At 42.2% G+C, this 16,387-nt stretch overlaps 2 protein-coding genes across 2 annotated transcripts in view; both read left to right on the forward strand.

Moving 5' to 3' along the window:
- Nucleotides 1–16,387, forward strand: part of LOC6495881 — a 74,026-nt gene that overhangs the window by 50,559 nt on the left and 7,080 nt on the right. The window contains 5 exon segments of the mRNA XM_044715205.1: nt 3,282–3,433; nt 7,214–7,338; nt 7,504–7,659; nt 10,121–10,477; nt 15,710–15,925. Coding sequence (XP_044571140.1) covers nt 3,282–3,433; nt 7,214–7,338; nt 7,504–7,659; nt 10,121–10,477; nt 15,710–15,925 — 1,006 coding nt within the window.
- On the forward strand, nt 10,776–14,425 carry LOC123257191 (DNA N6-methyl adenine demethylase-like). Its single transcript, XM_044715206.1, has one exon. The coding sequence runs from the start codon at nt 12,435–12,437 to the stop codon at nt 12,840–12,842; it is 408 nt and encodes a 135-aa protein (XP_044571141.1). The 5' UTR covers nt 10,776–12,434; the 3' UTR covers nt 12,843–14,425.

Here is a 16,387-nt window from a genome sequence, read left to right on the forward strand (position 1 = left end):
ATAGTTGTGAGAGTCAGAGCGGTGGCAGGGTAGCAGGGGAACGGTGGCACTTTAAGCCTTTCTAGGTCCTGGCAACATTTGATTTCAGTATAGTTGCAGCAGCTGCTCCTGATTGCACTGCACTGGTCCAAGAGGGATGGAAGTCGAAGGAAGGAGAGGGCAGAGGCGGAAAGCCCACATTACAGAGCAGCTGTCCGCCCAAATCCCCAAACGACCACGCCCCCTCCATCTCCACAACGTCCCTGTCCATTTAGCAACTGGCTGCTGCTGCTGCTGCGGGCTTTGACGTCGCCTTTTGGATGGGACTTGGCCTGTTGTAAAGTGTCAAAACGTGTACTTGTCGCTGGCAGGATGTGCCGTTCAGCTCCTGGTCCTGCTCCCGCTCCCGCTCCTGCTTTGCCGGCTTCTACTGATGCAGCTCCTTTAATTTGAATTTTATGCACTGCATGCATAAATTTATGGCCCGGCACCCGCCTTCAAATGGCGACGACAATGACAAAGGCAACATGACAGGCACATGTCCATTATGGCCAGACTTGGGACGGCCGTCGCCACTCTTGGCAGGCCAGGCCACGGCAGGCTATGATTTCTCAAATGCCGGGCGGGATGGCTAACGTCATTCAAATGTGCTGGTAGCCCAGCGCATTTCAGCGCCTCTTATCTTACTGGCTTCTTGTCTAAAAGTCTTGTCTTCAGACATAATTCCGAGTCCTTTTTAATATTCAGCGTCGCATGGAATGGGAACAATATTTTAATTTCCGGTTCGCAGAATGGAATTTGCGTTAAAATTAATTACTCATTTAATGTGGCCTTGTTGAGAAATTAATTTTTAATTGCAATCGCAGCGAGCGAATTAATTTTTATATCAGCGAGTTCTCTGCAATCACTAAAATGGCATTCCACGGAATTTCATCCTTTGTTGTCAGTCCTGCTGTTGCTTTCGCTTTTCGCTCTACTCGTATATGATGTGGATGCTTTTGCTGATACATTGATTTTGATATCGCGCTGCGCCATCCATATGGCGCCGTATGCATGGCAGCCTTAATATCCTGCCTGTCAGAGAGCCAGAGAGACACGCCCACCATCCTCAGCCCCTCCCCGAAACACCTATGTGCGGGTGTGTGTGTTTGTGTGTATGGCCTCGCCCCAACTTTTGTCAGGCTGTCAAAGTGCTAAAAATAACATGTCGAAAATGGGGGAGCCAAGCGAAATAAAAAACAAAAAATACAAAAAAGAAAATTACAAAAAACTCAATAAAAAAAAAGATGTGGAGGCAACCAACGGAAATCCGAAATCGAACGCGTTCTGCTGCATTATAAATACCGCAATTGCATTGAGTGCAATGATTTCCAACTGGTTTTGACTTTTCTGTTTCGTTCTGTTCTGACATCATGAAATCACGCTTCACTTCTGTCTGCTACAACCCGTGCGAGGCACAAATATCGTATCGAGATGATGGATTTGGTGGGCTTACACCAGGCTGATGGGGCCTTTGGCAGTTTCGAATGGCTTTAGAACTGTAACAATAGGACTACGGGGTTTTTTTTTCTATACCCTAGTCTTCATGGCCTTTTTGACTTCTACACAAATTTTGATTGTGTTTAGTCAAAAATAATTCTAAACAAGAAAGGAAAAGTGGAATCCTTGGCACTGCAGTAGAGCCCTCGATGGGGGCCATTATATCCTTCCATGCCCTTTTTATAATTTTTGAAGAAAACTTAACAAAAAATTTAAAAAATATTTTGTTCCGAGATTTTGATGCAGATTGAGAGAGAATCGATCTACGAATCGTTTAAGTGTTCCGCACAAGAATCGGACAAATACTGACCAAGATATGGCCATCGCAGGGGGTCATAATGTGCTCCCCATGCACTTTCCACATTTTGAAGGGGATGGCCCAGAAAATTTTGGAAAAAGTCGAAAAAATATTTCGTACCCAGATTTTGATGCAGATCAAGAGAGAATCGATTTACGAATCGTTTAAGCTATTCCGCTCTAGAATCGGTCAAATAATGGCCAAGATATGGCCATCGCAGGGGGCCATTATGTGCTCCCCATGCACTTTCCACATTTTGAAGGGGATGGCCCAGAAAATTTTGGAAAAAATCGAAAAAATATTTCGTACCCAGATTTTGATGCAGATCAAGAGAGAATCGATCTACGAATCGTTTAAGCTATTCCGCTCTAGAATCGGTCAAATAATATTCAAGATATGGTCATCGCTGGGGGTCAAAATGTGCTCCCCATGCACTTTCCACATTTTGAAGGGGATGGCCCATGAAATTTTGGAAAAAATCTAAAAAATAATATGTTCCCAGATTTTGATGCTGATTGAAAAAGAATCGATCTACGAAACGTTTAAGATATTCCGCTCCAGAATCGGTCAAATAATGGTCAAGATATGGCCATCGCAAATCATATAGACATCGAAGGTTCACCAATAGAATAGATGGCTTTACATATGTAGAATAGATGGCTTTATAATATCAAGAGCTGTCACCACAAAAAAAGACATTTCATAGATAGTTCATAAATATTGTATTTTTTGACAAGCATAACTCTGTGAGTGATAATAGTAACTCATTTACACCGTGATTCACGATGTTTTGGAGTGGGACTCGATGTAAAAAAAGACAATTATATGCATTGAAAAGCCCATCTAATTACGAGTATCCAACGCACATGACAGCCGACAACCAAACTAGGACAAATATCGCAGGATAATAGCACGGGATGGCAAGGACAACTAGGCTTACTAAACTGTGACCCAATGTCACACGTGGTTTTAATTATTGTTACAGAATGTGTGTGTGAAGTGAGAGTGTGTGTGATTTTGGGCATAATTACATTTTGTGGCATTCGGCAAAGTGTTGATTATTAATTAAAATGGCTTTATTCAACGCCTGGCAGCCGACACAAATGCGTTATCATAGTTTTAGTTAAATATTTAAGCATTCCTTTGCCTAAATACTGTCCATGTAATCATGGCTCCATTATGGCATAACGATGCACTCTAAAAAAAGAATAGGAAGCTTTAAGTTGTATAATTTAGATATGGGCTTATACCTTTTCTCTCGGTGTAGATGTGTGCATTGCATATGTGTGGCAACTAAAAGTAAAATCAAAATGGGTGGCAAATTGCAGTAGACAAAGTTTCGGAAACGGAACGCAACGGAGTTGCGAGTGTTAATGGCTTGTAATTAAAGTGCAACGTGAGACGTTTAAATGGAAATTGCATTCGGACTAATGCGCTTTCTCCCCCCTCCTTTATCTATTTGCAGAAGGATCTGTTCGTGAGCAAAGTTGAGCCGACATCGCCGCGCAACGAACGCAAATTCTCCGCTGCCACAGCGCCATCGATGAAAACAAAGTGGCTGAAAGCATTTAAAAGCCTAAAGCCTGCTGGTTCTGGTTCAGCACAACAAGCAGATAGGTGAGTTCTCCAGCTGCCACAGCACCATCGTCCTGTTTTAGAAATACCTATAGAGCACCACCTCCACCTCCACATCCACCATTCCACTCCACTCCCATTCACTCCACTCCACCCGGCGTCCAGTACCCCAAACTCTTACACAACATTATCGGGTGGGGCGGGATGATAGATACATAGGGCAGAGCCCATTAAGTCGAATACAAACCACAGCAGTCGCTGCCACACTAAGGCCAGTAAAAAGATACAAAATGAAATAGTGCGGCAAGGGGCTACGGCTACAGCTACGCCCGCACATTAATATGACTAAAAGCTTGTGGAAAACGCGAAAAATTATTCAAGCATTCAAGGAGGGCTGCAGGCAGCAGGGAGCCGGCAGCATGCTGCAGCCGCAATAAAAACTACTTACTATACAAAAAGAATTCCTAATATTTGCACAATCCCGATTATGCAACGCTGCAATATCAATTTCGGGCACCAGTTACCAGGCACTCCACCTTAACAAGACCAATTTATTATAGACTAAGTTAGTCCGTAAGTCCTTATTGCCATAAAATAACGTTCTCTAAATATATATATATTTTCTCTATAAAATTTACTTACGTATTCACATCCAACAACCACCTCCATTCGAACCATAATGACCACAAAAAAATGTAATGCCCAAAAACGCATTCAAAATGCTTTGCCAAATATCAAATGTCTTGTTTAACGAAAAATCGCGAACTATTTGTCAGCCAACCACCCCGACAAAATCAAATGTACCACGCTGTATCAACCGTATTGACTTTGAGGTAACCGAAATTCAACAAAAACCACACTGCCATTTAACTCCACACTGCCATTTAAGTTGCTAATATTAAACCCACACACTCGTGTACATAATTATGCCAATATATATGCCATATGAATATCATATATAAAGTACTATACTATACTATGTACCTTTGCAGCAGTCAAAGGTTGCTGTAATGTTGCACGCAAATATGTAGAATTAGAACAGAGATATAACCCAACCCGCTTGATATTGGTCCCCGGCTAATTGGTTTCAAATATCGCATCAACAGCAGCACACATGACACTCTATTATTATTTGCTTGTCTTTTTTTGTAAAATCGATTTTAAATTTCAATTCCACACACATTTCATTTCGTTTCGAACGCCGTAAATAGCACCTGTGCTCTGCCAGTTCTCGGCCATCAATCACGTCCCGTTCTGGGGGCAGCAATTAAGAGGCAGACGTTGCAACTTGCAACAAAATCCAGCTAGCAGCTAGTTAAACTGGCACAAAGACAATATAGCGTATATATGTACGTGGTGGGAACATGTTCTGGATCAGATCCAAGTCCAGTCCGACAAAAGTTTCCCCCCGTTCGATAACTATGGATAAATGTGTCCTAGGTTGTGTTCCATGTGTTCCGGACAAGTTTCCTGATTCGCCCGCCCGGAGAGGGACAGGACAGTAAATTCAACTCGACGCTGGTTGCAGTGAAGCATTGAAAAATATGCGAAAAATTGCAAAACTATAAATTTTGTGCAACCCACATTGTGCCACAGTAAGCTGCAACGGCCATGGCAACAATACTTAATTCCGGCGCCTGCCCAGCCAATGATGATAAATCGGAGAATCGAAAGGAATATTATCGGCTTAGTGGTAGGTGCTTAAGTGGGCTTTATCTCTTCAAACTTCATGGCGAAATATTCCGTACCTCCGCATCCATTGCGTACACTTTCCAAACGTGACAAGAAAATCGCTGCCAAAAGTTACCGACTGGGCTGTTATATTGCAAAAGTTTTGGCCCGAAATTACAGATGCCCGAAAAACTAAACCGCAACCGCCCCCCGGGCAACAAAAAGCCAAAACAGAAATAACAAGAAAATAACACGAAACGGGCCAGTAACTCATTTCGCTTTAGTTCTGGGCCTTTTTTATAGAATATATACTTTTTTATATTTATTTTAATATTTTTGCATTCATTTGCCGAGTTGGAGGAAAGTTTTAAGTTGCATTCATACCGAATACCGAAAACCAAAAACCAAATAATAAATATGTTATGAGAATTATTATAATTAAACCATTACTCATGCCGCAACAATATGTATAATTGCTAAAGTGCATTTCTCTTTGGTTTTAGCATTTTGACAAATAGATGCATCCCATAAACCCCAAATCCTTAGCCCCAATCCCACAATGCCTCAAAATTAAAACATAGCCTAATGGATATTGATAATTAAACTTGACTAGTTAAACCCCTTAAGTCTGCATCGAAACTTAAATCTCTCCCCGTATAAACCAAACATATATACTGTACATATCAGTCGTACACGTCCCGATTATAAATTGCCCATTTAATTAAAACACCTTGGGCATTATTTGTTAGTACTAATTGTAAGTCAGAGCGATAGTTTTATCAATATTTAGTTTAAGACCTCCATGGCATTACTCTATCGTATTCAATGTCATCATGTCAGTGTTCATTTGTGGTTGTCCATCAAAGTGTTGCACTTTTACTCTCCGCCCCAGGGCCAACCCGGGAAAATGAATACTTTTGAGTGTGGATTTTTTTTTTTTTTGGATCTGTGTGTTTGTATATTTTACGCATTTTGCAACAAACAACTTTATAAATATGGCGCAAACTGAATTTATTTGCCAGCCAGCCCAGGCCAGGCACCAGTCTGTGTCGGTTTGTTCATCTGTGTGCATAAGCCACTTACAAACAATCAACGTCGAGCCAGGACCTCCTCCCAGTCCATGCCAGTCGGTTCCAGGCCACTTCCTAGGCCTGTGAGCCAGCTTCTGCCTCAACAATTGCCCTATTGTTCGTTCCATGCTTTTTAATACACGGATAAAAATAAATTCGAAATAAATTGAAGAACTTGGGATAAAAGTCTTTAAAAAAATTAAGAATAAATGTGGACCTTCTAGCCCTCAATAACATAACTTTTATTACCACAAGTAACCTCTATCTTTTCTTCTGTGTAAATTCCACCCACTTTACTGGTAAATAAAACAAAGTGCCGAACGGGCCGAGTGGGCGGCAGGAAGCGTAAACGAAGCCGTTGCAAATTGGTTGTATCTTTGTATAAATATGAAATGAAATTGCTGAAATGAATTCGATGTGTACACAATATAAATAACACAATAATTTGCATAAGCGCCGTGGATTGAGATCTCCTGGGCCGAAGTGTGTGTGTGTGAGGAGAGATCATTCGGTTGTAAAATACTCGCATATACTCGTGTATGAATCCAACACTCTATTTGTTGGCGGCAGTGATAAATCGACCAATTTCCAGCAAATCCAATTAGGTTGAGTACCGCACAAAATGTGTTTATTTTAAATACATTTCTTTTTAATGTGTTTCTTGTCCAAACACAGAACACCCAACACAACACACACACAGCGACTAAAACAAGCAAATATGTGAGTTAAAAAAAGGAGCACACGCACCGAGGGTTTGATTAATGTGCATTGTCCAATGTCCTCGATGTCCTCGGCCCATTGTCCACACTCCACCATTGTTCACTCGCCATTGTTTGTGTTGTCACTGTGCATATATATGGAACATATAGTATAACTATAAATATACAAATACATAGCATAAAATAGCATAAAAGCAGCCTTCAAATCCATTTGCTGGTCGTGCAATTTATGAGCATATGTTTAGCCAATTTGTTGTTCTCATCCCAGGCATGGGGACGGGGGCAAAAAGTGCAACATTATCGACTCCATTCAAGTGCTCCAACAAAGTTCTAATCCCCCAAACGAATCGTTTCCCTCACAGGCGCAATGGAGCCTCCAGCACAGCCTCCGAGCCGCTGCGTCCCAACTTGGATGGCAGCCACCACCTTCAGGAGTACACCTACAAGAAGATAACGGCATGCGACGTCTGCTCCCAGATCCTGAGAGGTGAGTATTCCCCAAACTTCCCAAAGCCACGGCTTAAAGTGTTTCTCCCAGAGTATATTAAACTTTGAGAACTCTTTCTGTTGCTTTTTAAATAATGAGAGCAGCCCATTTTACTTTATGGTATAAAAGTTAAGCCCCAGAGTAACACCCCTCCTCGAATTGCAGGCCACACCCGGCAGGGACTGCGGTGCCGCATCTGCAAACTGAATGCCCATGGAGACTGCGCTCCGAACCTGCCGCGCTGCCAGCCGAAACAGAAGCTGCTCCGCCGCCAGAAGAGCACCTCGGAGCTGGAGAACCGCGTCGATATTGAGGAAGAAAGTGAGTATACCATACGCACTAGCATTCGAGCCATGGCCCCAATAGCATACAGCATACAAACTACAGAATATACAGCACTCTGAATACTAAACACTGAAGTACAGAAAGTACATAGTCTCTGAAACACCAACCAGGCTATACTACTAACATGGCTAACAAACGTGGCTAACGACTTGCATGGGAAATGCAATGTGCTATGTGCTGGCCAAAAAGCAGGCGAGCGGAAAAATGAAACCTGAAGCTTGACTTGAAATTCCTCAATAACAATTTGCTCGAATGGTCGAATGTGAGCCCAAAACTGTGTTTTGCATTCAATGTGGGAGACGCTCTACCACTACCACCACCTTGGTTCTCCAATAAGATTGCATTTCAATCCGCATGCATGTTCCCATCGAATTTTCTTCGTACCGTTCTGATCCGATCCGTTCCAGTCCACCTACCTGCTCTTACCTGGCAAATACGTTTGTTGTTCTTATGTTCATGTTTTGTTTTCTTTTTTTTGTGTTTTTTGGCCAAACCGCATCAGCAACATTTTGTTTGCAGCTTGGCAAACATTTATTGATTCGTGTTGGCCAGAAAAATAGAGAGGCGAGGTGGACGGGTTTGGAATTCCAAAAGCTTGGGGGGAGGCGGTGATTGCCTGGTATCAGTTGATTTCACAATGGATTTATGGCACTCCCGGGGTATACAGATTGTGGTGGCACTTGTGATTTGTGTCGCAATTCTCCAAAACCTCAGCGAACAAGAACTTTTGCAATATTCTCCGGCTCTAACCATACATATACAGATGGATAGGATAGATGCATACAGACATACCAACTGACACGGCACACATACTCTTACGTACACATAAATTCTAAATTCTAATCTATAGAAATCCCTTAGATGGTGATGAAGATGATGATGTTGATATCCTTTTCCTGCTCATTGAACAGTAAACAATTACAGTTGTCGTGAGGAGAACAGAATCTGTTGCATACCTTGAGGGTGCGACAGCCATTTTGAATGTATAGTCATATAGTTTATGAAAACCGCACACAAATTCCAATCAGTAGACTCTCGACATTTATTTGATTAAATCACTGAAATGAAATGAAATCCTCTTCCCTTCCCCGAAAAAAAACACACACAATTACCAACCGAATACCCCGAATAACGAAAAAAAATGAAAAATACAGCCTCACCGCAGGAGTCGCTTGCAGCAGATCAGCCAGATCAGCCAGATGATCCAAATCTGAGTCCCAATCTGATAACGAATCTGAATCCGAATTCCAGCGCAAATCAGTTGAATGTGCCAAATGCGAAGTTTCGTCAAAAGACGCCCTTTATGCATCGCATTGCGCAACTAGGTATTCTCAATGAAATAGTATTACTCAATTATACATATGTCTAGTATGTGCCATGAACGTGCCATGTACATCTAAAACATCTAAGTATATCTATAGTATATATACTCGTATATATAAATGTATGTATACTCGTATGCGCAAGATACTCGATTGAAATGCGCTTGAACCTTAAATTTATGATTTTGTGTTCCGTATTTTGTGTTTTTTGACTGTTGCGCTTTGATTCACTTAATTAGCGAGACTTAATCAGCGAATGCCAACCAACCAGCTCGAATAAAAAAGACACACACACTGCTACACTATAAACCTACTACACAATTCAATATTCCAGCCACAAATGTTAACAAAAAACACCAAGTTTCTGGCAAATCGAAGCAAAAATAAAAGAGCTGGGGGACAACCACTAAACGAAATCAAGAGTTCAAGTAGTGGAGCATGTTATAGCCGCAAAACATCAGTACTCAGTATCAGTATCAACAGCATTCAGTAATTTAATGAAACAGTTCACTAGATCTTTTGCCAAATCACGCCTCATTCCGCATAAGTGTTGTGTTGGCTACTTGTTTGGATTATACAACTAGTAGGGTTCGATCTTGGGTAAAAACCACCACATCTTAGGGCTGCCATACGGCTTAGAGTAAACAGTAAACAGTAATATATAAGCCCCCCAATCACACTATCTATCAAACGTTGAATTCATGACAAGTATCCCAAGTACTAGCCTCAGAGCTCATTTCCAATTATCGAACCCATTTGCAATAATTTACTAATGCACTTCAACAATGCATCATCAACAACATTCAACTTCACCCGTATCTGAATCCGATTCCGAATCCGAAACCGACAATTGAAAAACGATCAATCGAATCGAATAAATTTGAAAATAAAAAAATCTTTTAAAAAATGGCCCTTCATCAACCAACCAACCACCAACCGTACCGTACTTGTCAACTTGTCAACTGCCCCCTCAACCAAAAAATAATATTGAAATCAATATCTACGGCACCAAAAAATTCAAATTGAAAACCAAAAAGAAATAACCGAAATCGATCAAATTTATCGCGTGCTGAAACAAGCCGGCGAACTCAAATCCGGGCACTCGAATCTTGCAGCAGGCGACAAATCCGTCCAGGGCAAGGAAGGCATCCCGATTCCGGATCGCGAAATGGGCCGGGCCCCGCCCACGGATATACCGATTGTCAGCGTATCGGAGCTGGCCCTGCAGGAGCAGCAGCAGCAACAGCCCCAGCAGCAACAGATGCAACAGCAGCAGCAGATGCAACAGCAACAGCAACATCCGCAACGGAGTCTGGCATCGGTGGCGCAGGCGGCAGCAGTTAGGGCCGGACGGGGTGTACGTCCACCGCCCGTGGCCATGCCCATTCTGGGCGTTCAGCTGCAACAACAGGAGCTGCAACAGCAACGCGGAGGGCTGCCGGTGCCCACCCAAGATATATCTAGTAGCTCAGGTCCGACAAGTCGCCCAACTAGTTTGTCTTCAGTTTATTGTTTACTTTGTTGCATTTCTCTCTACCTCTATCTCTATCTGCATTTGTTTATACTCATTTCTCATATTTTGTCAGAGATTATTTGTAGTTTCGGTTTTCGGTTCTCTATCTCTATTGTATCTCTATCTCTACAGTATGTTTTGCTCCCAGCCACCCAGCCCGATATTCCCCTGATTCCATCCCGTCTCAGTGCCTCAGTGCTTAAGCCATCCAAAGCACCAGTCGAAAATCTCACACATCACTTTGGATTTATATAATACCTGTATTAAGTAGTAGCTTCATTTATCCTCCTCCAGGATCTCTCTCTCATACAATATATTCTTTGGAGCACCAACAGTAGTAGTTCATCCTTATCCACATAGCTGCATTAGACACACACCATTGCATTCCCTTTTGCTGCAACAACGACAAAAGCATCAAAAGCGACAAAAATGACAAACAATCATATGCATTTAGTTTTTGGCAAAACAATTTCAATTTCACTCACAATGCGCTAACCAAATAATTGCTCATACGCCCCATTGCGTCCATTACTGCTTCGCTTTGGAGTTGTGCTACTGCGGCGCTTGCGATTTAGATTTGCGATTTTTTGGCCAGTTTACGCACACGAACACAAACACAAAACCAAACTAAGCAAACAGACAAACAAGCCAAGTATCTTATGTCTTTTTCACAAAAACACACCCCACTCTAGACACCCCAGACACACAACTATAAATAAATATTAATATAATATATCAATATGCATTTTGTATATTCCTAGTACACTATCTAAATAGATTATCCTAGAATTTGACTGGAGCAGTTGCCGAGTATCCTTTGTAGCTTAGCCCGAAATAAATTATAGCATACATAAGCCAACTATGTAGCATCAACGTATCATATTTAGTTGAACGTAATTAATTTGTGTATGCCAAACACTTTGTTTTATAGTACTCGTACTCGTATGCATATCATCCTGATTTTCTCAAATAATGAATCGAGCCGGGCGAAGACCGACTAACCGGAATGAATGACTGAATGAGTGTGCTTGTGGGTGTGTGTTCTTGTTAACAAATTGTGTGCTAGTGAGTGGCATTGCGGCGCGAATGTGCTTCAATTAAGATACATTCCTCGTTTCGGCCCCAAGAGCAATCACATGGAATGACGTTGCCGTTTTGTCGCCTACTTAGGGTCCACATTTCAGGGCAGCATCTCTCTGCCCAGCCCCCTTTGCGGTAACAAAGTGCCCCAAATCTTGGCAAGTGCGCACATAATTAGCGCCGCAGCATTTCTTGTGGCAACTGCCGGCAGAAACTGACAGTTGCAAGTTGCAACTGCAACTACACCGACAATGGCAACTGTTTGCTGTAACTGTAACTGCAACTGCAACTGCAAGTGCAACTGCAACGGCCACATTCCCCTGCGGTCGTCAGCTGCATTATTCCAATTAGGAAAGTGTAAATGCAGCAAGGCACTGATTGATTGGAGATTGCCTTCAGGACTGCCTCATCCCCGGCAGATATTTTATGACTGCAGCTGTAGTTTCGATTTGACCCCGATTAGTTGTAAGTTGTACAACAAGCGGCCAGAATAGTGGCAGATATGTTAGTCCAACTATGAAATAGAAATTTAATTTGAAAACTTTCAATGCCACTATTCAAGCTGCAACTCCTCGCTTTCGATTTTAACACAAAACCCACATCTTAGATAAATACCATTACTTGCTACGCCTTAAATGATATATCTATATATTCTTTCGTGTCCATATCTTTTTTGAAAATTTTCGTTTCGCTTGCCAAAAAAAATAAACTCAAACTAACCAAAAAAAATTAAAACCAAAATATAACCCAACCAAACCACATCAAACAACCAAACCAAATTCTGAAACAAAAAAAAAGAACCACGCTTTGGTCAGTTCTTTGCTCCCGTATCGAACATGTCCAGCTCGGCGTACATCAGCAATGGAATCGGGATAAACTACTATACGGCCAACACTCTGCAACAGCAGCAGCAGCAGATGACCTATCTGCAACATGCAGCAGGCGGAGCAGCTTGCTCCTCCTCATCGGCAACCGGATCGCCGGCCCATCAGCAACAACAGCAGCAGCAACAGCAGCAACCACTTCACTCCGGCAGCAGCAACAATGGAAGTGCCAGCGGCTGCAGCAGCATCGGCTATCCGCCGAATGATCCGGGTCTGCGGCGACGGCTGTTTGCCGGAATCCGGCCATTGTCCGTCTTTGGGCGATTGCGACAGCAGCGATCGTCGCAGCACCGATCGATATCGCTGCCAGAAAGTAATTACGCAAACACAACGAACACCGAACACACGATCGAGATATAGAAGATATAGAAGACCTACACCATGGGGATCTGGGAGTTGGGATAACTAGCAATTAGCCTTAGCAACCCACTTCACCTCTGTCGTTCCATCACCCAGCCAGCACTCCCTGAAAGCACCCTAAAATACTAATAAGAAGCCTCATAGTAACACCTACATACATATGCCCCCCATTGTTACACTCACCTGTTGTCCCGTGTTTGATGTTTAGTCTCTCTCTGTGTGTGTGGGTGTGTGTCCTACCTGTTCTTTGTGTATATTTTTACCTTTTCACAGTCTATGTCACACAGAATCCGTATTTTTAAGTGTATGTATGTGGAAGTGGCTTTATTGAGTAGATTTAAGACGCGTTTCAATTATTTTAATTTAAGCTGCGGACTCAGAGACCGAGACCGATTAAACAATGGTCGGATTAAATGCCAATTAGTCTTAACCCAGTTTACACTCCCTGGCAAATGGCTCATTTCCGTCAACAGCAACTGCATTTATATACACGGCCGAGTTCCGGGCTACTGTTGTTGTGATGCTTTTTGCATTTCTGTATGCAGCTGAAAAGCAAACTGAAAGCAGCTTCATCATGCTTCAGACGATGCCCAGAACTTACTCCTTCTTTCTCCATTCGAGAATCCAGCCAGTTGGCCCGGGACGACTGCCGGCTGCCGTGTAAATTACAAGCCATTGTCAACTTTTGTGCAAAAATTCAGTCGCCGCACAAAACTTCCCAAAAGTGGGGTTTGGGATTGGATGGGGTTGCCTTCGCAGCTGCATACAAATGTTGCAGACTTTGAGCCCCCTTACCAAAAAAACAACAAACAAAAAAAAGAGTATAAAATGTAAAAATAAAAGTTTTTTCGCCAACGCGCGAGTTCATTTGTGCTTAATGTTTGCTGCATTTTTAATGCCACTCGCGCCCAGAGACAAGTTTAAAGTTAAAGTCGCGCGGCGCCGTGCCGAGCCGCCAACTTTTTGTCTTAGGAAAGTGTAGCATCTCATTGGGATCGAGGAGGACGATGTGGGGAGGATGGGACTGGCACTGGAAGTGCTGGGGACCCCGGTCGGTCCCAGGCCGAACATAATTATGCTAAAAATTGTTATGACACACAATCTTTTTGCGCAGCTCCTTATTTTTCTCCACGCTTTTTTCCTTTTACATATATTTTTTTTTGTATTTTGGGTCTGCCTTTCGTTTGCTCTGCATGCTGGTATATATTTTCTCAACTTCCTTGCGGCAAAAGTTCCAGGACCCACAGCCGGAGCCTGAGTCAGGCTCTGCACTTATTTTGCTAGGATTATGTTTCTGCTCTATTACTTGTGCCAGGACTTGTGTCGGCTCCTCCGTTTCCTCCAAAGTTTCCTCCGGTTTGTTTTGACTTGCTTTCTGCATGAACACTGTCTTAATGTTTAATATTTTCTTTTGGGCTTCATATCTTCATTTAACTTAATTAGTTTTGATTCAAATTCTCTGGATCCTGTTCCTGTTCGCCCAAGCCAAAGCTGAAAAATCAATGGAAATGCCACTAACAACTAACACGACTTTAGTACATAACTAAGGATAAAAAAGTATATATTTTGAATACATATTTATTTGATACAGCATCAGCAATTCCGAAATCGGAAACAAGTCGGCCCTTTGGCGAGCCCTTGATGCTGAGCCCACGGGCGACTCTCAAGGGTTCTCAAGAGACCAGTCCGGATGACTCCAAGGGCAATAGACGGGTCCGTTTAAACTGAACCGGACAGAAAGCGAGATGGCCAGGCGGAAGAGCAGCACTTGATTTGAATCAGTTTTAATTCAATTTTATTGTTTTATGTTTTATTCGTTAAGTTATTGATTTGATTATTGATTTTTAGATCCTAGAACCCTAGAACCCTAGCACCCTTAGTCCCTATGAACCGTAGCCCAATTGATGTTTTGAATGCAGCACAGTAATTATTATAAAATACTCAAGAATAGTTAAATCTACCTGTTAATTAATGAATATATTTACACACCTATCGTATATGTTAGTTTTTATTTCGATTCTGCGAACTTTGCGTGAGCCAGAGAGCAATATTATATATTATATATCTGTATATTACGATTAAAGTATTAAGTCACATCTGATTACACGACACGACTAGATCACCCCACAAAACGAATGACAATAACACGAATAAATGCAAAAACGATATTTCTTCAATGTTTATGAATGGTACTGTTTCATTTCAAAACAACACTCATCTGGCACAGGGCGATGGAAACGATTTTGAATCAACTTGTTTGTACTTTTTCATTATTTTCACACAAAACTGAACAAAAAACTGAACACACACTCACAACAAGCAAAGAAGGACTCTTAAGTTGGCTTTTTGTTTTTTGTGTGGCAACTGAAACGGGATAATAAGTACTACACTGGACACACTTACAATACACTTGCTGTCTCTATCTGAACGTGCCTCGTGTATGTTGCAACTTGCAAGCCAGAAGATATACTTTCAAGAGACTGGCCAAGGGAAAGGCATGAAACGACCTTTGCCCGTCTCCGAGCTTACTTTCTGTCAAGGTCCTGGTGAAAGGTCACCAAGGACTCTATGCTTACATTTCGATTTCGTTTGATTTTCCTTCTTATTTCTTTGGGTTTTGGTTAGATTATTAGTAGACGCACTAGATTTAGCCAAATGCTTAACAAACGAAATTAAAATCAAATAATTTCTATTCCACATCTTACTCGGCCATTTTTTGCGAACGAACCAATAAAAAACTCTCATGTTGTGTATTGTCCAATCGAATAATTCAATTCCAACAACATCCGACACAACAACAATAAAAAATCAATCAAATATATAAAAAAAAACCTCCAATCAAATATAACAAAAACCAACTACAACAGCACCGCACTCACCGCGTCGCCAAAAGTTGAATTTACGCATGAAATCCCTGAGCCTGGACTCCCCCGAATCCTCGGAGCTTCACGGCCAGTTTAGGCGTCGAGCCCAACTTCCGGGCACGGGGGCCTCGACATCGGCCGGCTCCGGCTACTATCATGGCGGCTCTGGAGGCCACCTGGAGCACAGCACTCCGCCGTCGAACAACAGCAGGCTGCACTGTAAGTAGCAAACCAGTAAGTTCCGTTTCCCGGTCCTCCGGTCCCGGTCCCGGTCCCGGTCCCCAAGCCCGATTCTGACTACGTCTCCGGTTCCGGATACCGACGAACGATGCACCCAACAACCACCTCCGATCACCACCCACCACGGGCCACCACCCACTTTTTTGGCCTCCTCTAACGATTCTCTCTAACGAAATTTCCCCCTAAATCTCTCTAACTTCCCAACTATAGTATGTAATATTTTATATCGACACTGTAACACTCTTGAACACCCAATGACTTTATCTATTTGCTTACTGCTTATAATATTAAAGTACTTTTGTATTAATTACTTTTAATTGTAAATACGTTGAAAATAAGATTAAAAAAAAGAGTAACAATCGAGTAATCTTTGGTTAAGTAGTTCGATTAGTAGTTGATAGACGCTTAAAGATTTCACTTGAAACTAAATGCTAATAGTAG

The sequence above is a fragment of the Drosophila ananassae genome, chromosome 3L, assembly GCF_017639315.1.
Source record: "Drosophila ananassae strain 14024-0371.13 chromosome 3L, ASM1763931v2, whole genome shotgun sequence".
Taxonomy (NCBI): Eukaryota; Metazoa; Arthropoda; class Insecta; order Diptera; family Drosophilidae; genus Drosophila; species Drosophila ananassae.